Raw genomic sequence first — 23,595 nt, 5'->3', positions numbered from 1 at the left:
ACCTCTGTCTCCTGTGGAGCTTTTCTGATCATCTTAGATTATCGTCAGCAGAGTCATCTCATCGGATGAGGGGGTTGGTCGTGCTTCGCCGTGCCCCCAGACAGGGCTGCAGGTGCTGCTTCTCGGGAGCCACGTGGAAGATGCTCCAGGCTCCGGGTGTGGAGCCACCGTTCCTGCCCTGCAGTACCTGCTTTGTGGCGAAGCCTATCCACAGATTCACGGTTCAGCAATGCAGAGAAAAACACACGCCACAGCTGGAACATCTGGGCAAACTTGCCCAAGGCAATGACTCTGCAACACTGGAGTTCTTGGAAAGTCTGAAGACTGAAGAGGTCTGAAAACATACCCACCATCGTATAGTTGAGGTGTACATTGTATTCCTGATGTATTCATTCACATTGCTTCCAAGAAAATAACATTTCTGCTCCTGAATTATGGTCGGGTGCAGCAGTGTGATACCAAAAAAATTGGGATTGTACAGTTATTGGCTCAGTCAATGGGGTTTTTTTTGCTTGTTTTCTTTTCTCAGGAAAGAATCCAAATAGAAAATGGAACTCTTATCATACCTATGCTGAATATGTCAGACTCTGGCCTCTATCAGTGTGTGGCAGAAAACAAGTACGGTACTATTTATGCCAATGCAGAGTTGCGGGTGATAGGTGAGTAAATGCCACTAAAATGAGCAGATACTGAGTATAACAGGACATTCATTTAAAATATTTCAAATTAAGAAATGAGTGGATTAAATTACACCAGTCTGTTGAAGTTTATTTGTATTTCTTTGCTGCTTGCTCTTCATCACCCATGTGTGAATGGATTTTTTTCATTTTGTGGCTGGTTTGGAGGAAAATTCTAATCCCATGTGTGGTCTTTTTTTTTTTTATCACATACGCACAATTTTAATGAATGCTGTTTCTCACTTAGTATTATGGGTTATTAATAGTTATTCTGCAGTTTTTAAAAGTCAATTTCAGCAAGTGGGAAAAATAATTTTAACTATAAACAAAGAGCATATGGCAAATATGTCTATAAAAACAAATAACATATAGCAAATAATCTCATTAAGGATTACCAGAGACGCACATAAAATGGAATTTGTTCGTATATTATGAAAGGTATTCTGTTATAGATATCCAAATACAAAGTTTGTTCAACAGACAAATACTAGTGGAAGCAGTAAAACACAGACTTTAGGAGCACCTAACTGTTGTACGGATCTTGTGTTGTCTCCTTCTCCAAGAGTGAATTTTCTCATAAATTACTGGACAAATAAACACATTTTCTGGAAACAGCACTGGTTTATGAACAGAAAGCCATTAAAAAACTGTATTTATAATTGAATGTTCTGAACTAAACTCTGGGGATGAAGACCTGTGGCTGAGATCAGGAGCATGATGTTTATCCTGCCGACATCGCTCTGCTCAGGGACCTCACTGTTCATTGCAGATAGACCCATTCTCCCAGAATGGTCTGCAGAGAACCCTAAGGAAAGGTTGTCAGAGCAGTTTCTAGGTAGACAGCTTAGAAATAGCATAAATAAGATACAATGAATTTAATTCTTTGGTGCTTAAATACATTTTTCAAGTTTGATATATCTGCTTTCACAGAAGTTTCAAAAGCAAAGCAATTATTGGATTCACCTACTATGTAACTTGAAGAGTAGAATTTTTAGCAAGTTCATTTGGTAACTTGTCAGCTGCATACTGTTCTGGTCTTTCTTTTTACTTCTCTATTTTTAGCTGCAGCACCTGATTTTTCCAAAAATCCTGTGAAACAAATGTCTGTTGTTCAAGTTGGAGGCGAAGTTACAATTGGTTGCAAACCGAACGCTTCTCCCAGAGCCGTTATTAACTGGAGAAAGGGCTCAGAGGTTCTGCGCCAGAACAAAAGGTACCGTCATAAACCAGTTGCTGGATTGTTGGGTGTTCTCTGTTTTAATGTAATTTAAACATCACCGAAACGCAGCTGGCTTAGTATTGCTTTTGACAGCTCAATGACGGAAAACTTTGGTGCCAGAGGCCTGTTTGTCTTTAGCAGTGGCCGTGCAGTTCTGCAGATATACAGATGATTGAGAACAAAGCCAAACCCGATACGTGTGGGTAATTGTATGATACGTACGTTGGTGTTCATCAGCAGTTAATTCACTGCAGGGCTATCAGAGCTGATTGTTTACTGAGCACAAAGCCGGGGTGAATCAGCCTCATGTAGGAGACATCAGTGGAGGCTTCAGGGAAGCAGAATATACCCCCAGGCTGCAGTATAATTGCTTAGCAGCTGTTCAGGTTGTACCACAACCCATAGCTAAATCAACAGCCATATTCTCACTCTTCTTTTTAGGCAGAATCTGATGACTGGACCCACATACTGGCACAGTCCCTCACCAACCAGTACGGGGTTGGTGACCAGTGGTCTTCAGCAGGGCTTTACTGATGTTTGGTCTGTGATGGCTGATTTTTGTGGTATTTGTGAGATGCTACAAACCGTCTACGTTATTACACACTAATGTCAATTAAATGGTAAAGCATGAAAATCAGAAGCAACTTACTGACTCGAGTAGGTTGCGAATAGTATACACAATATACAATCGTGATATTTCCATATACAAATGTAGACGGATGCAATGGGCAACAGTGTCTAAGAATTGTTATCTTTCTCAGCATCTCTTTCAGCTCACAAACATAACAGCAGCACTGTTTTATCACATTATCATTTTCAAAGACTGAAAACAGAATAAGTAATTCATAAAGCTCTGGAAATTTAACATCAGATTTTGCACATAGGACCAGTTGCTCAAGGAGGTTAGTTTGAGTCAGATAAGACTTAAAATAATTATAATTAAAACAACATTATCCAAAACTGTGACAGAAAGCAATATTTCCCTAGCCCATGCTGCAGTAATGTACAATGCAGACAAAAGTAAATGGGAGAAGTATATGCGAAAGCAAGCGCAAATCTGAGAAGAGGTATTTCACATAGGTACTCATAATGAATCAGACAAATTTGGGTAAGCAATCCATGCCATGGGATATAGAGAACTTCTCAATGATTTTTCCCCCCCTTTCGGTAATGGCAGTTCTATTTCCTGTTTAACTGCTCAGCTATTGATGAAAAATATTTTTCTAACTAGCGTTCGGTCAAATCTTTTTTTTGCATTTTGATTGTATGGTCTATTCCACAAAAATGCCTGTTCATCCCATTAGATGCAGCCTATCCCTACTGTACGTGGAGAACATGCTCAGGGTATGGTTTGCCACAGGCGATCTCTGGATTTTCTGACATTGATGAGAACGGAGTCAAGGAGAGCAAAGTTTAAAACTTACAATTTAAATTGTTGAATTAAGCGTAGATCTTGAGGTTCTAGTACCATGATATTCCTCATCTGATTTGCTTATAAAAAATAATATTTATATGCTGCATGCAGTATTTACTTGTGCTTCTGTATTAATTTGCTAACAATAATTATAAGCACGCTGTAAGTTTTGAGCATCCCAGAAGGCCACCTGCTGCTGAGCCAGGAGTAAACAAAAAGAGCAGGATTTACACTGAGGCAAAGGGAGAGAGTTTAAAGTCTCCATGTGCAAAATATTATTACCAGTGTGTCCACTGGTACAAAGTGGAATTTATGAGGCTTTTTGATTATAAAATGACAAAACAGCTAATGCCATGGTTTTAAAGAAGAGAAAATAACTCATCTATACAGTATTTTTCCAGAGATCTTTGTGACAGAAAGCAGAAAAGGAAATAAGGATTTCTATGGCTTTAATTAAAGTACACAGCTAATTGAAGTACTCAAATCATATGTATCTTTGCTCATAAAAAACAGAAGGAATCTGCTCTGCCTTTCTCTATGATTAAACCCTGACGTGTCACATAAAGATTAACTATTTTAACTAAAGCTTTCCTTATTTCTGCTCCCACTTAATTGTGCAGCATTTATAATCTCTTGGACTCCTTTACGAGCTTCTTTTTTTTTTTATATTTGGTTGGGTTGTAAATGCTGAAAAAAAAAAAGGAAATACCAATCCCTTATGGTTCTGGCAGCAAAACTGTGATGGACACATTGCTAAATATGTCAGATCATATAAGTTCTTCAAAATGATATGGACAAATTCGATCTTCTGTTACAGAAATAGTGCAGCTAGACCTATTCCACCCTAAGGGGAAAGGATATTCTTTCTTTTTCACCTTCTTTCTTTCACTTGTGGTAATAGTTTATTCCTGATCGTCATGCATGCGTGTTCACTGCTCTCCCTGATCATCTGGGCTCTTAATAGGACAAGATAACACTGCTTTATATTAATGTTAGTTTGTAACTATGTTAGAAGTGTGCTAACTAGGAAGAGCTAATTAATAGACTATCCATATTAACAAAAAGGACCATAAAATATTTTTTATTTTATTTCCTCTGAGAGTTTTTTATAAAGTCTTTTTAAGTTTACCAAGCTGCAGTATTTGGGCCCCTACTATTTGAAAAATATCTAAATGTTTCCCGAGTTTGAAGCGTAATCTTCTGAATCTCTTGCCACAGTTCAGTAGTGAAGGTCCTCAGCCCTTATCCCCTTTGCAGGGCACAGTTAGTTTCCTCCAGCCTGGCTTGTCTCCCCCATCTTCTCTGCAGCCCAAACACATCATTGTCCAGATCTTCAACAACTTGTATGCCCTGATTTATGTAGAATGCTTTATAGCATTTGAAACATAAACGTAAGTCCTTCAAAAAATTCCCAAATCAATAAATTTTTACACTAGATGGTAAAACAAAGCCTGAACATACCTGTACCAGGTCTGCTTACTGTTCCCAGACCTAACGTCCCCTCTGCATTGGGAATTCTACTACAAAATTTTCAGAAATAGCTAAATTCCACTCTCATTCATACGGCTCACCCCCTGAGTAGTGGGATTTCTCTTTTTGGTTTGTGCTGCTGGCCACTGTAGAGAGGGAATTCAAGGTTATCAGCTGCAGGAATCAAAAAGAAATTCCACAGTTGGCTAATCCTAGCTGGTTTTACCTCCTCTCTCTTCCCGTGATCCCCCAGTCTGCTCCTCTGGATCATCTAGCAGTACCACTTCAAGTCTTGAGAAATGGGCATTTGGAAGCAATGCCACTTGTCCAACGGGCAACAGTTTGAAAAGATTTTGTTTGCCCTTTGCTGAATGCACAACTTTTTCCTGGCATGTGGTGTGATTTTTAGCTCAATGTAGAAATGAAATGTAACAAAGAAAAAGAACAAGCTTCATGCTCTGAACTCCCACCCTGTGGAGTTTGACACAGATACGAGCTATTTTCATATGTGTCATATATTCTCAGTAAGTGTGATGGGACTTTTCTTCATCTCACTTCTATCATCTCATGTGTCTACTGAGGAAAAGAAGGAGTAGAAGGGAACAATTCATATATTAAATAAAGCAAATTTGCAAGTCTAGACACTGATCTCATCACAAATGCGTATCTTGTTATCACCTTCGGTGGATTCAGGATCAGGACCCTTATGGAAAACTTATTTTATGAAAATTCTTTTTGAATGAAGCATTTTAATAAAAGGGAATTGGAACCCCTTTTGCTTTACCAGAGGGAGGTGCTATTCCCTCGCCATGAGTTGAGGATCCCCAAACACTGTAGTGGATGCATATAAACATATGTGATTCACTCCACTCAGAATTTAAATGAGGATAGCTGAGGGAAAAACCGAGAAATGAGGTAGGCTGGAAGAATGCATTAGTCATATACAGCACTTTCCATGCATTAATAATCAGTAATAAGCAAATATTCATAATTTAAATCCTTTTCTGGGGACTGGACAAGAAGTATGTCTAGGGGTCAATAAAATATGCTTGATACTTGTTGGCTCCTAGACTTGCTTGTAGGACACAGTTCAGTCCCATCTATGTGAAGGATGGTAATTGATGGTAAATTCTCTCTCCCATGCCACACTTGGTTTTGGTGTTTTGCGCTCAAGTTGTTGCCATTTCTCAAAGGAAACATGGGGGAATGATTGAGCACCGAAACAAGAAGCTGTTTTTCAACAACCATATGCAAAGAAAACTGAGCAGATGGTGTGACTGGAGACTTCTAACACTATGGGTGGGGGGAATTGTCTGGTAACTGTTGAGGTCTAACAGCTGCCTCTTGGAGCCTCAAACTCAAGGGGATTCTCCTGCTCCATGTGAAACGCAAGGACCCAGCAGGTTTCATTAACTAAAGGGTTGGATCCACTCATAGCTGTGTGCTGCATCTGAATTGCTCTCCCAGTCTCCTGGTAGGACCATTCTCCTACAGCCTTCAGAGCACTCATGGCCACCATCTGCTTCTGCCTTTTTTCTGCTGCTCCACTGTGCAAAGTCAGGTTCCAAACCCATGAACATTTGGATATATTTTAAACTTTTTCGTTATTTGGGGAAAGAATTACGTCTTTTTGTGGGCAGCTGTTGGATTTAGAGAAATAGGGAGTTAAAACTAAGGGCAATTAATTGGTAAACAGGAGAAGTCCTCAATCCACTGATCAAATACAACATACAAAACATATTGTACTGTGAAATAGCATTTCAGCTTGAACCAATTTGAGAAGAAATGTGTCAGGGCAGTTCAACAAACTTCAATGAAACATTTCAATTACCAGAATGTCAACACTGTTTGTTTAGCTTGTACTGAAACCTTCCAGAATGTCCATTGTCTTTAAAAAATAAAAAAAAAAAAGGTCTGCTTAGGGAGGAATCAAGACAAAATGGATTGAAAATTCCAAAATTTGCACTACTCTACTAACAAAGGAGGAGATTGATGTCACTTAACTTTTATTTAGCTGAAGTCAATATGCAGTCTAAGGTAGTTATTTACTTTTTCTTGGCAGGCACCTCCATCTCAAATGAGATGCCTAACTTTACATGAGTAAAGCTGAAGGAATGAAACCTATCCACAGTGTCTAAAAAAACCCCCTACCTATATTGAAGTTAGACCCGATGAGTAGCACAGAGAAAGAGAAGTTTTACTTGTCATGCTGCTTAGTGACACAAACCACACTGCTTTATGCACCCGCTGTTTGCAGATAAAGGTAGTATAGGCATTTGTATGCTGGTAGCAAGTTTCATATAGAACATATTTTCTTATGCTATTCCAGCACTTACAGTTCTATTCCCAGCTTTCTACAGCAGTGCGGCTAGGTGAATAGCAATGGGATATTAATATGACTATTATTTTATTTTTTAAGTCTGGTTTTTGAAGCTTGGATTAAGTGTATCTCCATTTTTATCCTTCTTGCTTTTCTACCACAAGAAGCCTTGCATAGCTTTGATGATACGCCTTAACCCCTCTATCTTATCAGTGTCTGTGTGCTTGTAAAGAAGTTCATTTCCTATTTCAGTTTTTAAATAGAGCACTTGAAGTGTGGGCATCAGCAATCAGAGCAATTCCAGATATCTTAGACACCATCATTGTAAGTCAACATGAATACAAATTAAGCTTATCTCTTGATGAAATTATGATTTTGCTTAGGGAACCAATGCATTGATTCCACATCTGCTAAATTTGATTAATCACTTCAGTCCCATTTCTTGCTAACAAATAGATTTACAGAAATCAAAGGGTGGATTTACCTGGCTACTTTCAGTGCTTGGCCTGAACTTACGTATTAAGACATGAAAACTCCTACAAAACCTGAGATTGCTGTATAGAATTGCTTTGGTTTTTCATCTCTCAGGCCACACTACTATTGCATATTCAGTGCTAAACAGACAAAACCCATCATTACACCTTTCCCAAGGGAATGCTGAGAGCTGCAAGGAATATTCTTTCTTCTCACTAAAAATATCTTATGCTCGGATTATAATGGTCTCGGTTTCTATATGAAAGGCAGAGAAGAGGGTACTGCAAAAGACTAATGGAGGCAGCTATAATCTATTTCTTGAATATTTATTTGCTAACAGCAGTGGTATTCTTCTGTTTTCAGTGTTGGTTGTGGGCATAAGTGTGCCAGCGTTTGCCCATGCTTCCTTCTGAATAATGTCATCAAATCTAGGAGGAATGTAAAATGTGGCAGTATTCATGGAAAAATGAGTGTGCATGAGCAGAATTGTTTGATGATCCAGCAAAAATAATGATACTGGCACAAGGAAAGTTTTACAAGCAAGGGGATGCCAGAAAATGCCTCAGACTGACCTGAAGTACTTTCAGTCATGTCTTCTTTGTGTTCTCCACACAGTTATTTCTGTCTTCTCCCCCAAGCTGAAAGCAAAGGCAGGGGAGTGGAAAGCATGTGAGTGAAAGATGAGGAGGGAGATATAGGGAGAAGGAAGAATGAGCAGAGATGAGGGGAAGAAAAAGACAATATTTTATTTTTCTTCTTAATCTTATTTTGCTTTGTTTTCCCCCTTTCTTCTTTCTCTGTTATCTTTCCATTTGAAGTCAATCCACTGCAGAGTAATGAAAAGGCAGAAGGGGACCCCCATTGCTACTTGACCCAATGAAACACTGGCAGGCAGCAGACAGAGAATATCACTGCAGTAGAAGACATAAGAAAAGGGCTTTTCCTTTCTTTTCTCTCTCCTTGGAGAGTTTCGTAATGGAACAAGCCAATGAACCTAATTTCATCATGTATTACTGACTACTTAATGCAATAGTGTTTAGCACATCAGATAGCATGAGCATCAAGTAAGCAAATGAACCATATGTTCTCACGTATAAGAAAGAATGACAACCTGCGTGATGCTGGATTCATTACAATTTCCCTTCTGTATGACACCTCTCTAATACAATTTTAAATTGTTCTTACCCAACTCCTGGGAACCTTGTTAAGGTGAGCCTTTCTGAGGGGCTGTCCTACATGCTGAGATGTCCCAAGCAATCTGTCATTCTTCCATGTCATATGGAGTTGCAATAAACTAAACCCCAGTGAATGTCAGTCTTGTGCCCTCTCTCCCTTTCAGTTCATGTTCTAGCCCTGCTTCATGCGTGTGTTCTGATTGACGTTCAGGATTTGATCCAAAGCCAGCTAATCTCCTTGGACTTCTTCCATTGACTTTGAATCGAGGTTCCTAATTAGGAGTTTGCACAAAAAAATAATGAGAGAATGAAACCGTCTGTGCTCCTCTTCTAGTCCAAGTTGTACTGCCATGAACATCATTACTGTTGCACGATTCTGGTGTGTTTACTGCCATAGCATACAAAAATACTCATATTGGATGAAAAACATACTGCACGAAAACCAGATGAAAGGTAGTTCCTGGTCCTGAAAGTTTTCAACCTAAGAGTAACATTAGAGGTAACAGTTCAGGATATGTCGGGGAGGTGGTGTAAAAAGGAGCAGTAAGATACTGATGAACATGGCAAATGGGCTGTTGCCAGTCACGCCGTGGGCGTGATGAATAAAGAGTCTCCCAGGGAGGAGTTTCTGGGATCATTTTGAGTGTGAAGGGTTATGTGAGAGGAAGCATAGAAACAGCACCTTGAGAACGTGGCTAATGCTTGGCCAACATGAAGGGTTTGTAGGAGGAGACTGACCCCTCTGGTTTAGCCATAGGATTTTATTGCAAACAAATACCAGTTTTTCATTACTTCTTTTCTATGACAAGTAAAAATCTTTTCAACTTTTCAGTGAAAGGAAGAGTCTGCTTAAGGGACACGGACATTTTACTCACACATTAAAAAGACAAAATTTCTATGATCTGTTATTTTGAGCAAGGATGTGGGTCTAAGGCTTCGGTGAACCACATACAGTCCCTACCATTGTCACTCAAATTAAGCCTAAATTCAATAGCCCAGTCAAGATTGCCGAAGGGTTTCCTCCAAGACAACAGGTAGCCCAGCGAACAGGCAGAAGAAGCTAGAGGTGATAAGAGCTAGAGACACAAGAGCCAAGGGCATGTGCAGCTGAAAGAAGATGAGTCCAATTCAGCATGGAAGCTGAAATCACTGAAGTTGAACACTGTTCATCTCCAGTTCTGTATCTCTTATGGACATGTGCACGTGAACATGCTGAAAGCAAGCCAGTACCATGCTGTGTACCTGGTGTCAGCTGCTTGTTGCATATGCAGAATTCTTTAAAGTTAACAGCAGGTTTTATTGTACTTTTATTTTTGAAATATGTTCTGACAAGCAGATAGGGAAGAAGATTCCTGTAAGTGAATTAAACTCCCACGCAGAGGGTAATTTGGGGCCTTATGTACTGCTTAAATTCTACCTAAGACCCATATTAAGGGGTTTGTTTTACATCTGGAGTGAATTTGGTTGTGTGAATGGCTGTGTCTGAACTCCTAACAATGTCTGAATCAAAAATAATGATTAATGGTGGGATTAGATTGAATAGTAGTGGTGTGCAGATACCATCCTGTGCTGAAAGAACTTTTCTCTGATGTACCAGCATTGTAAAGATTTCGTAAAAACAGCAGAAATTGTGGGCAAATAGAAAAAAATGGCAGCCTTTTTCTTTGGCAATTCAGTTCATTTTCTACCTGGATTCTCGGCATAGGATTTTGCCAAGTCTGGTTCCTGATCCTTTCCTTCTCAGTGTACTACTTCATCACTATATTTTCTTTTCTGCTATGAATGTTCAGCCTAATCAACGTATGGCTACATAGATGTGATATTTCATTATGTCCTGTGCACGAGGTAGACTAATAACCAAGAAATGTTTTTTTTTTGCTTGGACATGCTAAGGGATGGCTCTTGTCTCAGTCCAGGATTATACTAAATCCCTCCTTTCGTGACTTCCACTGTCTAGATGAAGATTTGAAATAGGGCAAGGAGAGTTACAGGGAGGAGAAGAGCCATATAAATGGGCTGTATCTTGTAAATATGACACGAGACCAAGTAAGTGCTCTACATGGAAAAAGACCAGAAATGTGCGTGTTTGTTCAACACAGCAGACTGAGGATGAGCAGGCTCACAAGCACCTTAAAACCAGCACAAGGATTTAGAAAGCCAAAGGGATTAAAACATGGCAGGCAAGGTTTTTGGGATTTGCTTGTTGGTTTGGTTTCATCACTAAACTGGTTGGTTGGTTGGCTCGTCTGTCTTTCCTGTACACACAGAGGTGCTGTTGCCCAGTATTCCCTGGCTGCAAGTTTTGTGGCATATTGCTACAATAGATTTAGACACATGTCTACAGACACGGTATTCTTGTCACTTTTTTCTTTGATCATTGCATAAAAACACCTGCCTCACATTTAATACTTGAGTGTGTTAAAGGCAGGGCAGGACAACTTTTGCTATTTCATGTTAAAGGGAGTACCATCTCCTGAAAATACTGTGTTTTGTCTGGAAGCCTTATGATGGAGTAGAACTCAGTTCAGATGTCTGTATATATTTACATAACATAAATACTTGTGGACCCAGATTGCAGAGATTCTATACAAAAATCACGCTCCTTTTCAGGAATGGAGGGAAACTTTAGGAAATAGCAAGGAACAGTGTTACAGTATCACCTTCTATCCTTGCTAATAGTATTCTTTTCTAAAATATTTTAATAAGACTGTTCAGCTGGATTGTGTAATTTTGTTTTGATCCAAATAGTTTACGCAGAGTTTAATGGTGTTTATTTTATTTCCAATTAATTGTCAGTCAACTCTGAAGCTCGTTTATATCAGGATGCAGATAAGGAAAATCTTCTTTTAAGCATAGTTTATTAAATGGCAATACTATTAGCATACAAATTACACTCAGAATAGGATAAACAGGTACAAAGATCATTAACATATAATACAGACAGTCAGATCTCAGATGGGACTCAGTGGGACCTTTTCAAAAATACCAGAGCTGTCATCAGCAGGTACAATTCATTCACTCAGCCAAACTTTACTCACATTTCCATCTGCATAAATCACTAGGAATTCTGAGTCACTTGGGAGCAGGGCTCATGTTCCTGCCCCTCACTTACTTCCCTTCTACTTTCTAATTCAGCCCCTCTCACGCTTCTCAATCTTTGTAAAATTAGAAAAGTCAGTTATTGTCTCCATGTCTGCTGGCATATCTGAAGAAATTTATAAACAATATATCTTTCCATAGCCTATGAAAGCAAGAGTGTTTTGGCTCTTGAGCAGTAAAGTGAGACTGAGAAGACACGGTTTCAAATAGGATTTCTCAGATAATAAAAATTACTTTGCCTCTGATTTCATCAGATCCAGCACACTCCCTTTTTATCTGCACGGTGCTATGATGATGACTTCAGTGACATTATGAGGTGGCAGACACTTGATGTTAGAGGCAGACAGAAGAAAAGAGGAGTGAATCTTTACATTAAGTATCAGGGTTACTTTATTTTGAAAGGAATTACATTATGCCGTTGAAGAAATAGCTGCCCCACTGGCAGCGCTGAAATCTGCAGAAGTCGGCCGGATTCACCCCAGTTTTACACCATTGCAGCTCAGCCGATTTTGGTGGGGATTTCAAAGACATTTGCTGTATTGAATTAACGCGCTTCACATCCATGAATAAAAATTGCACCTCTCTCTAATACACATTGGCTGAACAATACAGCAGTGCACAAAACTTGCCTCTGCTGCACCTTAAAATCTAATGAGTTGACACCTCTTTCTTTTCTCAGATTTTATTTTCCTATCAGCCTTGTTAAATACATATTATTCTTTCATGCTCTTAAGATCAAAGCAAATAGCCATCAACAATCTTTTGTTCACATGAGACAACACTTTCGGAGATGGTTTGTTTGGCCTGGTTAATTAAAAGCTGTACCTATCATCCCTGCTTGATTTCTCAAGTTCTTTACTTAAAAAGTATGTGTGACAATTTTAATGAGCTCTCACTTCTTCCCAGTCTCATGTCTTCTGCAGAAACGTTGCAAACTCTTCTTTTTCAATGTTACGGAGAGTTTTGACTCCAGCAGATCTCAGGGAGGCTGGTTGTTTTCCCTTTCGGCGTATAATACTTACCTTGTATCCTAATGGAGTCACTCAGAGAGGACAAGGGCGAGGATCAATCCCATGGAACGAGTAGATTAAAAACAAACAAAAGGATGTCACTTGCAGTGTGCTTAAATAAACTGGGGGGAAACTGCGCACAAACTGTTGTGGGACTAAAGGTTTGCAAAGGCTCAAAGGGCTTTGGGTTCATTCCTGAATCATAGAATCATAGAATTGCTTAGGTTGGAAGGGACCTTTCAGATCATCTAGTCCAACCATCAACCTAACTCTGACAAAAGCCATCACTAAGATTTCATCCGATTGAGAAAAGCACTGTCTCTAGATCCACGCCCTGGGTCACAGGTCACTCGGTGCTGGGAAGGGACTGTGGTACCCGCGGCTGCATCCTTACCCTGCCCTTGCCCTCTGCCACGGGCATCCTGCGGATGGAAGGTTGGCTAGATGTCAGCCTGTGGGCGTTAAGAGCTGTCTTGTCTTCCTGTGATCCTCATGAAGTGAACTGCATCCAACATATCCATCTTTTTGCAGGGTAAGTTCCCAAGCTTGTTACATATGGAATGGTATTTCTGGGCATTTCTAATTAGCGTTTATGTGCAGGAAGTTTGCATGGATTTCTATAACTGGATTTTCATCTCGTCTTTTCCTCAGAGCAACTTTGCTTAATTGAGCTATTTACCCAGAGGTAGCACCTCTGTAATTCAGGCAGGAACACAGGCATCAGCACTAGTCTGAGAAGAATTTAAGCATTTTGTAAGTCAGAGATGCCAGTTTAGAGTTAGGCTTATGCTTAAGCAATCCCTTGCTGCGACAGGGCTTTATGAACAGCTGTGTCCCGAGTAGCTCATTTCATTCCTCCTTCTTCTTTTGCAGGGATGCATTTATCAGATCTGCTTCAGGTCTTTTGCTATTTGTCCCTGGACAGGCACTCATTTATTTATTGAGAGAAGTCCAGTTTTCCTAGCAGACAAAATATTCTACTTGCATTATATGGGACAAGTTAAACTTTTTTGTCTTGTCGCAGTACTTGGAATTACCTTGTCTTCTGATGCAAATGCTAAGAATTATTATCTATAGCCTTCACACAGTCTAAAATGTTGTGAAAAGTAACAGTTTTCAGCAAGCCCTCCAGCAGGTGAGACCTGTGTTTCACAGCTGCTTTTTCAGTTGTTTGTTAGAGCTTGATCCAAAGCCCATTAAAGGAGATATTCCCATTGCCTTCAGAATCACAGCTCCGTTATTTGAAAGACAAATGGAAGAGGACAAAGCACAGCCCCTCTGGACCCACCCGCAGCGTAAAGTCACGGCTCTGAGGAAGTTTCTGGCAACTTTGTTGGTCATGGCAACTGGGTCGGTATTTCACATTGCATTTTTTTTTGTTGCATGTGAAATGCATCATCTTGATTTTTTGCTGTGCTCTGCTTTCTCATCCCTCTCCTGACACAGACCTCAGTGCAGCTGGAAATTACTCACTTATTTTTTTTCTTTAATTCCCTTCCTCACTAACTAATTACTCTGGAGTCCTTTCTGCTTTTACATATCTTATTTACTGCTAGCTCCCTAATTGTCTTTAGGTAGCGTGACCTCTGTTTCAAACAACTCTGAAGCTTTTATTAGCTTATGGTTTCTATTTGCTGAGCTCCGTTTTGATCCGTTGGAAGCGCCATTCCACCCTCAGCCTGCCCAGCCGTTGAATTATTGTTTCAGAACAGCATTTCTTCAGATCAAACGTTACCTCGTCATCTCTTGAGTGAGTACAAACCCCTTTTAGTGGATAAACCAAGAAGCCGGGAATTATTCAGGTCTCAATTCCTAATGAAGAATACAGGAGAAAAAATAAAAGACTAAACTTCAGTGTAAAAACCCTAGCCAGAAACCCAGAGGGAGCATTCAAAGATTCTCCCCTTTATTATTCTGTGTTTTTACAGACTGTTTTTTCCCATATATTTACCTACATTGGAAGTTTTTGGGGACTGGGACTGTCTTTTTTTTTGCCTCATGCCCATTTATGGGTTCCAGTTTGTACCTAGAGTTTTTAGGTGCAACTGCAGTCAAATATTTTCAATAAAATATAAAAAAAACCCTGCAGTAAAATAACTGCAGCATTGATGTTTGATGGTGAGAAGGACACTACAGTGGCTTGTTACAACTTATTATTCAGGTATCCAGTGTATGAACATTTGCTGATTCACACCTGAATCTCTTTTGACACTGTTTGATGAAGCCACCATATGTTAGCTAACCACCCAATTGAATCAACTATTTTATCACCAGCAGTTTCTTATGAGGGTGTTTTCTTGTGGCTGGTGCAAACTGATGTGAAGAAACGCATCATTAATACAAAGAAAATTGCAGAGGCAGAAGTGGAATGCTTGCAAATGTTTCTTCATATTTAAACCTGCCTTTGAAATGCTGTCATCAGGTGTGTCCCCACACTGAGAGGGAGAAGCACCCGTAGTCTCTCGTTTCGATGCACAGCATCGGGAAACCAGCAGAGAGACTCAGCTCTTTCATGCTTATTCTTCCTTCCTTATCCAAAAAATGTCATTTAGTTGATACATCATTATATTGAATAGCGTACTTTGTTCTTCATATTGCTCCTCTCCAGTTTAGTATGGATATATGATGGATTATTAAACCCAAACTTATTTTCTCATCGTGCTACAAATTGCACACAAACAAGTGCTGCAGTACCTGGTGGTTATTGCCAAGGAAACAAAGATTTTTTCATTCAGGCCTAAATCCCTTCTCCTCTCAGCTCCACACCCCCGTGATGGGGACATCTCAGTTTTTCTCATATCTAAATCCAGCCCTGCTCTGCTCAGGAGGAGATCTTTTGGGGGGGTTAGGTCAGACAAGAGTGGGAGACATGAAACTGAGGGGATGGAAGCGAGAAGACCACCAGAAATCCCTGTCTAGCGCTCCTCTTCATCAGCTGAGCAGCTGGGAACACGTAACGGGAAGCAGAACAAGGTCTAACGTGTGTTACACCTATAGCTACAAGTGTGTAAATACCAGAGTGGAATGCAGCAAGACACTGCGATGCTCTTTGTGTGTTTAATGGCTGTGATATTACTGCCAGCTTCAACTTCTGCTCTTGTTATTGTTCGTTTCCTTTAATAATTCATTACATCATCCAACCTTATGTTGTTAGTAATAAATATTAAATACCCAAGCTGTGATGCATGAATTAGATATTTTCTTTTTATAAAAGGATTCTTGTATTAGATATAAATGTCAATTAAAAGAGGAATATAAAAAAATAATGCAGTGCTTCTATGAGCGCTGGAATGAATGAAGCCTGGTTTTCTGTGGATTTGTGACTTAGAGATGGATTTTATCAGATGGAAGAAAGTGTGGCATGTGAGTGCAGCTCTTCCCTGTTTGGGTGCAGATTCTCTGATGTCTACTGACGAGTGTGCTCAAGCAGTGGCCTTAATGGCAAGAGGGGCTGTACTTACAGACCCTGACCCCATTTTCATCAAACTTCCAGGAATTTCATGTCTTTCAGCCCATTGTCCTTCTAAACTCCAAAAATTGGTCAAGAACATCTACCAAGTGCAACAGGTGGATGGAAGAACTGACATAAAATTAACAAAACATTACGGGATAATATTATTTTCTGTCCAAAACTTCATTGCTTACCTAATTCAGTTTTCATTTTTAAATTCTCTGCCTTTGATAGATACGTGTTCTGTATATTTGTGAAGAAAATCCCCAAACCCTGAAGTGCTGTCCTTATATGTAAAAGCAAAAAGGTGCCAGGTACGCAGTGAAAGCTTACGTAAGGAAAACATATGCCAAACTCTGTACCGTCATACATCCTAAAGTATCTTACTGACATGAACAAGGATATGAACAAGCTTAGAAATTAATTTTGTCCATAAAACCCAGGAGTGGTCCTGAAAAGACTCCTAAATGCAATTTACCCAATACTCTGCAAACTGGTGTAAACAACATAGTGACTAATAAGGTGATTTGAGGGCCCTGTGAGACAGCCATGTATTTGATTTGGCTCCTTGGCTTGTGAGGTGGCATTTCAGCATCTCAGCTAGTCTGCTAATGTCTTTTAATAATCCTGACAAAATTGGACAGGCAGCTGGGCTCAGACAAGACATCAGTATGGCATAGGAACATTGGGATCTGAAAAAAAAGCAGCCCCCCATGGTAAAATGTAGCACAATTAGATAACAAGTTGGGTCTTCCTTCTTCCTATTGAGACTCCAAATTTTGCTGCAAGAAAGCCAGCTAGATAAGTTAATGGTTAAGTCCAATATTTCAATATAACATTCCTAATATCCTAATAGCAATCAATAACAAGCAGAGGTGAAAATTGATTGATACATATTCATCTTGCTGTAGAAGAGAAATGGAAGCATTTAAATATTAAAAGTAGCACTGCATTTCTATGACAGTTCCTGTAACAGAAGTATTTTTTCCTTCTTTTTCGTTTGTTTGTTTTTTTCCCCAGGGTCATCTTACTAGAGGATGGCAGTCTCAGGCTCTATAACGTCACCAAATCAGATGCCGGGGTGTACACTTGTATAGCGACAAACCAGTTCGGAGTTGCCAGAAATTCAGGGAACCTGATTGTGAAAGGTAAGTTAGTATATTCTTTTGTGCTTTATGAATATTAGAAAGTATGTGCTTTTTGTTCATTGGGATGCCCAAGTCTGTGCCAATCAGTCCTAGTATTGACAGGTTTTTACTTGCAGTTTGAAGCTGAAACTGAGCTTCAGGTAGGTTTATTTTCTTCAATGATATATGTGGTATACGTTGCATTCCTGCAGACCCTGAAGCCACCCACCCCTTCTCTGCATCCCAGCTGCTCTGTGCTACTTTGGTAGATAACTCCAAAACAAATCAGAGCCAACCAACAACTCTTCTTTGGCCCTTCACAGGACTTCTGATTCTGAATGTTAAAATGGTCGTCTTCCACAGCCTTCCCCCAGTCTAATTGCTACATTAATAATAAAAGAAGGAATCCATTAGGGTATCTTCAAAGCTTTCAGACTACTTTGTTTTTCTGAATATTAACACTAAGACACCTCAGTGTCTTAGACAAAGGGACACCCCTTTGTCTGAAATCATTTGACTTTTTTGTGCATGTTTTCTTACATTAGATTTTGGTTTAATTGAACCATTTCAACTATTAACTACAGGTTAGTGATTAATGTAACTAAACGGATCTTTTTCTGAAGGGAGAATGAGGAATATCCTCCTTTCAGCGTTATTTTCTTCTCCATTATGCATATGAACTAAAATTTTAATTCTCTCCTTAAAAAGAAAGTGATTTGCTTCTTTGAGAGCCATCACTATGAACTTGTCCCATCAGGATCACTATAAGAAGCCAAATCCTATGTCCTCTAAGACAAAATGACTGATGGGATCCACCGAGATGTGCCATACTGCAACTACCTAGTTATGCATGATGTTTTCCAAACTTTGCACAGATGTCAGCAGGACTGGCCTGACAGCATAACGCTTCCAGCTCCAATGCAAGTCATGCTTTTTTCTTCTGTTTTTCCTTTTTTTCCCCTCTTGCTTTTGATTAAGGCACCAAGTGCAGGTAATTATCTACCAGTCACATTTTGTAGCATTTTCCTGTAAAACAGAAATTACCTTTAGGACTGGAAAGCTGGGTTTCCTTCTTCTGTCCTTTCCCCCCCCGTCTTCACTGTGTGCCCTCACTGGGGAGCCAAGTTTTCCCCGAGCTGCTGCTTTCTTTGCCCTCAGCTCTTTTCCGGCTGGAGTGGACTTGTACAAAGTCATGGCTGAGAGAAGTGGGAGACACGGGGTTCACAACCCTTCACTGGGAAGGACTTGACCCTGGGTCTCCCGTACTCTGGATGAGCACTGTAACCTTGAGACAACCATTAGAGTCAAAGGTGGACAGCCCACAGGCCACTGTCACTCTGAGCAGCGTGCCGCTTGCCCAGGAAGGTGTGCAGTCACAGAAAAAGACCTTTTGAGCAAGACCCCACTTGGGTGACAGTCCTCACTTGCTGTCAGCCAAAGCTGCAGCGGGCACAGGCAGCATTTGGGCATGTGGCTCTGCTTAGCTTCTGCTCTTGGTCTAGGCAATTTAGTGAGTAGTCTGTGTTGCTTCTGGATGGGAATCTAAGTCCTCCCACTGAAGACACTGGCAACTTCAACACCTAATTCAGCATTTAGGAAAAATTTCTTTTAGGAAAAAGTTCTTCACCAAAATGGTTGTCGAGAATTGGAACAGGCTGCCCAGGGAAGTGGTTGAGTCGCCATCCCTGGAGGTATCTAAAAGACGGGTAGACATTGTGCTTAGAGACATAGTTTCATGGTGGACTTGGCGGTGCTAGGTTTATGGTTGGTCTTGATGATCTTAAAGGTCTCTTCCAATCCAAACGATTCTATGATTCACCTTGGTGAGGCCAGGAGTTTTATTTGTAGATGTTGTGATGCTTTAGTTGGAGGTGTATAATTAACTTCCCTAACAGCCATCCTGTGATTATCAGTTTAAACATCCAGAAAATCCTGTTACGGACTAGGAGACACACCATATCGAATGGTCACATCTGCTGTAATTCTCCTTCTCTCCAAAGCTGCAGCTTTGTCTGTGCTGGGGCTGAGCATCTGGTGTAACCGCACACTCTGGGTCTGGTCCCGATCCAGTGATGCTCTGCAGGGGGGTGTCTTCCTTACAGTATTTTTCACCCTTCTTTGAAATGCAGTAAAATACATTGTGGAACACATTGAAGTATGTTATGTCCAAAGCAGTCCTTTGCCTCAAGTTTTTGCTGTGCTGGTGGATGGTCTGTCTCCATTAGTAAAAAGAATTTGTACAAACTCATTGCTCAGGTGGACTAGTCCAGAGCTGGAGGACATGAAAAGAGATATTGTTTGTAGAGATATTCCTATGAGCAGCGTATGAAATGGCCATGCCCTGATCTTTGATCACTGACAGGGAAAAAAAAGGAAAACTGAAGCAAACTTAATATGTTTTTTTTTTTCCTCCAACATAATCTTTTCAATACAGACGTTTTCTTATAAAAGTGTTCATGTTTGTTGATTTTACATGAGGAAAACAAGTTAAAAAGTGAAACTTCTGAGATTATAGTAAGCATCTTAATCAGTTTGCAAAACAGTTAACAATAATAATGTCTGGAGTTACAAGAGGAACACGTTATTAAATGTAGTTTGTAACTCTCTTTTTTCTTAATATTCTTGTTTTCAATGACTTCAGACTGGTTACTGCAGCCTGCAGGCATGACCTCCTCCCTAACCTACTGCAGCTGGCAAAAGTCTTTTTCGTACTCATATTATGAAAGAGCAATTAGCATCGATGTAGTGCAACGTGTAGTCTGAGACGATGTTACAGCACAGCTAGCAATGAATAAACCACAAAGTTTAGGGTTTAGGCAGCTCTGACTTCATTAAGGTTATATACCATTTCACATATCACATACATACATCCTAATGGAGCAATATGGGAAAATCACATTAAAATACGAAAAAAAGATTTTGTTTGGCATTTATGAAGTTTATTAAAACACTGAGTAACAACATGGTATAAAAATGATCTTGTTTGCAGGGAACATTTGTTTTTGTTTCCCCTCTGGAGAAGTTTTGGCTGTTCAATTATAGGCCTCATTGCTTCAGCATTATTTTCAACTGAAATGTCAGAACTTGGAAAAGCATATCTAATGTGCAAATTAAGTTTATTGCTGCTCATTGAGTTGTTTATTCTTTGTGTGAGAAGTCTTTATTATACCTCCAGCACTCACATCATCTTATCTATTTTCTCCTCTGGAATGGGATTTGCCATATAATGCATGTCTGCAGTTGCTAAGCAAGATAGATAGATAATGTAGAACCAAGAGCTTTTAAGAAGCTTTTAAAAGTATTTGAGGTGAAAGTCTTAAAGACAACCCCTTAAAAGAAGCAGAAAATATTGCACGAGTGAACCACTCTCTATGTCAGTGGTATCACTGGATACGAGCAGGCTAGAACAAAATATACAAGAGGATGATAATACCATAATAGAATGGATTTTTTTGCTAACTAAAAAAACACACCTCACACACAAACCTAGGATACTTCACAAAAGGGCAGTTTTCAATATTTATTTGGTAGAAGCAAATAGGTTCATTCCAATAAGTCAGCTGACTTCTTATAATACTAACAGCATATAGCTATTGGGATTTGTTGTGTTATAAGGAGAGCCCTTCATGCTCTGATACTCCAAAACACCAGTTCACTAGAAGCTTCTGTAGGATGCATTTTTTTCCAAATATTTATCTTTTCCCTACGGAGGCATTCCATAGGTTTTAACAGACAAATGATCTCCGGAATTTTTATTCCTTCTAGTAACATTCTGTAACAGGATTGCAGATGTCTTATTTCTGATCTCTTTGAATGTGTGATCAAATAATGACACAAGAAATCACATGACAGACCTAATGAGGCAACCATAATATTATTGGAACCTTCTGATGAAGAATTTTCAAAAAAATCCCAGCCAGTGTCATTACAACCAACTGGAGCTAATGGCCCCTTCCTGTACAATAGATTACTGGCTTTGATAGAGGCTTAAAGATTTTACAAAAAACAGGACATTGTTTTCTATTTGTATTCTATGGATTTTAGAATGTAACTATTGAATCTGATTAAAAATTCTAAGCAATCCTGTTGTATCATTCTTGCTTAGTCTTACTTCAACCTTTCCATAGAAATAAATTGATTTTATTTATAGTATTTTACTTATTTATAGAATGCTGTAATTGTACACAGTGCCTTGGAAGGGTCAAAATGCACCGATCCTCGTGACCAACCATCCAATACAGAGAAGCAGGAGTTACAAAATGAGGTGGCGTGAAGTCTTGTGGCAGTAGAGGTGATGTGGGTCTTGTGAAGGGTAGATATTGTAAAGAGAAATTTGAAGGACAGGGAGTACTTGACACATGAAAAGTTCTGTAGTGGCGCAAAGTTTTACTAATGCTGCATGATCTGGAAGCAGAAAAGGTGAATTTCATCCCTGGTGTAAGTGCCTTGATTTTGAGTTTTAGCAGAATGCCCAACCCAAAGGGTATCTTCTAAGGCTGTCATCAAAGCTGTGCAAAATGGATACATCCAAGTCAGCTTTACGTAAGACAGATAAAATACCAGCAGCAGTTTATACCTGACAGGAAGGAGCTCATCTTAAGCTTTGGGGTCTATCCAAGAGGGCTGGGAAGATGAACCTTGTTCACTGTTAACTCATATCCAGATATTGAGCTTACTACTTCCATTGGAAGGCTCAGAAAATATGTTGTTGCCCATCTAATTGCCTGACATTGTAAATGAGCCTTGATAGGGCCAGCCCTCTCCATTCACGGGGCAGTCACACTCTACAAGAGCCAGGAGCTGTGGAGGTGACCCTTGCAGTGGTTTCAGAGGAGCCAGTTCCCACCTCCTGGTTCAACCAGCTCCACCGCGCAGGTCAGACCCAGGGGCTACATGAGGTGGGGGACAGCCCAGGCTGACTTGCCAGACTATTCAACAGGGTGTAAATCAGGTAAACTTGTAAATCAGGTGTAACTTTTTGTATCATTTACGAGAGAATATGTGTGGAGACATCTCTCCTGCACAGCTAAAGACAGAGCAGATAAAACCCAAGTAGAGTCTGGGAGAAAGTGTGTCATAAACATTCAGAGCAATGCAGAATTTCCACTTCGAGGTCTGTCAGGTGTTCAGGGGAAGACTTTGTTTCTTCGATGCCCTATTTCATTAGCTTTAAAAGCTCAGTGTAGAGATGCATGTGATGTATAGGTTGAAGAAGGAGAGAGTCTTACAGGATGACTTTGGAGGAAGAGGTGACGAGTTTGGAGGACCAGATCATGTCTCTTCACATGCTAGTGGCAAAGAGAAGTTCCATGAAAGCAACTTTCCAATTTTTAATATATGCCAGCATATTATGTCTTTTTCTTCTTTTAACATATACAGCGTTACTGCAAGTAATAGAATTTCTCTCCTCAAAGTGTTATTCATGCAGTTCTATTTCATCTGTGAGAATGAGAAGGAGCAAAAGCAAGAAAAGGAAGAAAAGCAAACTTTGTGGAGGTTCTCTGTAGTTCCCAGATACTTTTCAAAATTATTCTATAAAAGCTACCTGTACTTCACAATGGAATTACTTCATTTGAGATTTATGGAGCCGAGTTCTTTGCCAGCGTGTGCTGAAATCAGTGGAGTTGTGCCAACAAAGAATATGGCCCTTGAATCATCTGGAATTTATTGCATCTGACACACAGCTTCCAGGGAGAGGAAGAGATTTCTCTAACCTAATGATCGAGCATCTTTAAGACAGTCATCTGAGGCCTTCACATTTTTGCAGTCCTTGACTTCAGACAAACTGATGGAGCTGCCACAATGATAGTTTTACGTGGCTGTGAAGAGTAATCAGAGCACTCAGAGAAATCTGAAAAAGCTGTTCCAAGTCTGAGCTCTAACTCAAGATGAGAACCTCTGACGATCTCTTAATGACACCAGAAAAAAACCCACCTAATTTGTCTATAACAACGAAAACCAGACACATTCTTTCTTTCTTTTCCTTGGAAAATGTTACTAGATGCCTGCAGCAGGTACATCTCTGAAACTAGTAAGATCCAGTTTTTATTTTAAAAGATTAGCAGAAAATGCAACATTCTACCTTGTTTCCACTTGACCACTGCTGTAAGTCACTCATCCAGTGCAGCTCGATGCTGGGAAGAAGCCCTTCAAGTTTCA

General features: G+C 39.8%; 1 protein-coding gene across 6 annotated transcripts in view; it reads left to right on the top strand.

Annotated features, from left to right (window-relative positions):
* CNTN6 (contactin 6) overlaps nucleotides 1–23,595 on the top strand; it is a 148,299-nt gene that overhangs the window by 106,340 nt on the left and 18,364 nt on the right. For all 6 annotated transcript variants that reach the window (XM_063348102.1, XM_063348100.1, XM_063348099.1 and 3 more), the window contains 3 exons: nucleotides 530–659; nucleotides 1,740–1,890; nucleotides 17,330–17,457. In XM_063348102.1, coding sequence (XP_063204172.1) covers nucleotides 530–659; nucleotides 1,740–1,890; nucleotides 17,330–17,457 — 409 coding nt within the window. The remainder of the gene's footprint in view (nucleotides 1–529; nucleotides 660–1,739; nucleotides 1,891–17,329; nucleotides 17,458–23,595) is intronic.

The sequence above is a fragment of the Chroicocephalus ridibundus genome, chromosome 10 (assembly GCF_963924245.1).
Source record: "Chroicocephalus ridibundus chromosome 10, bChrRid1.1, whole genome shotgun sequence".
Lineage (NCBI taxonomy): Eukaryota > Metazoa > Chordata > Aves > Charadriiformes > Laridae > Chroicocephalus > Chroicocephalus ridibundus.
This window is presented reverse-complemented; position numbering and strand designations above follow the sequence as displayed.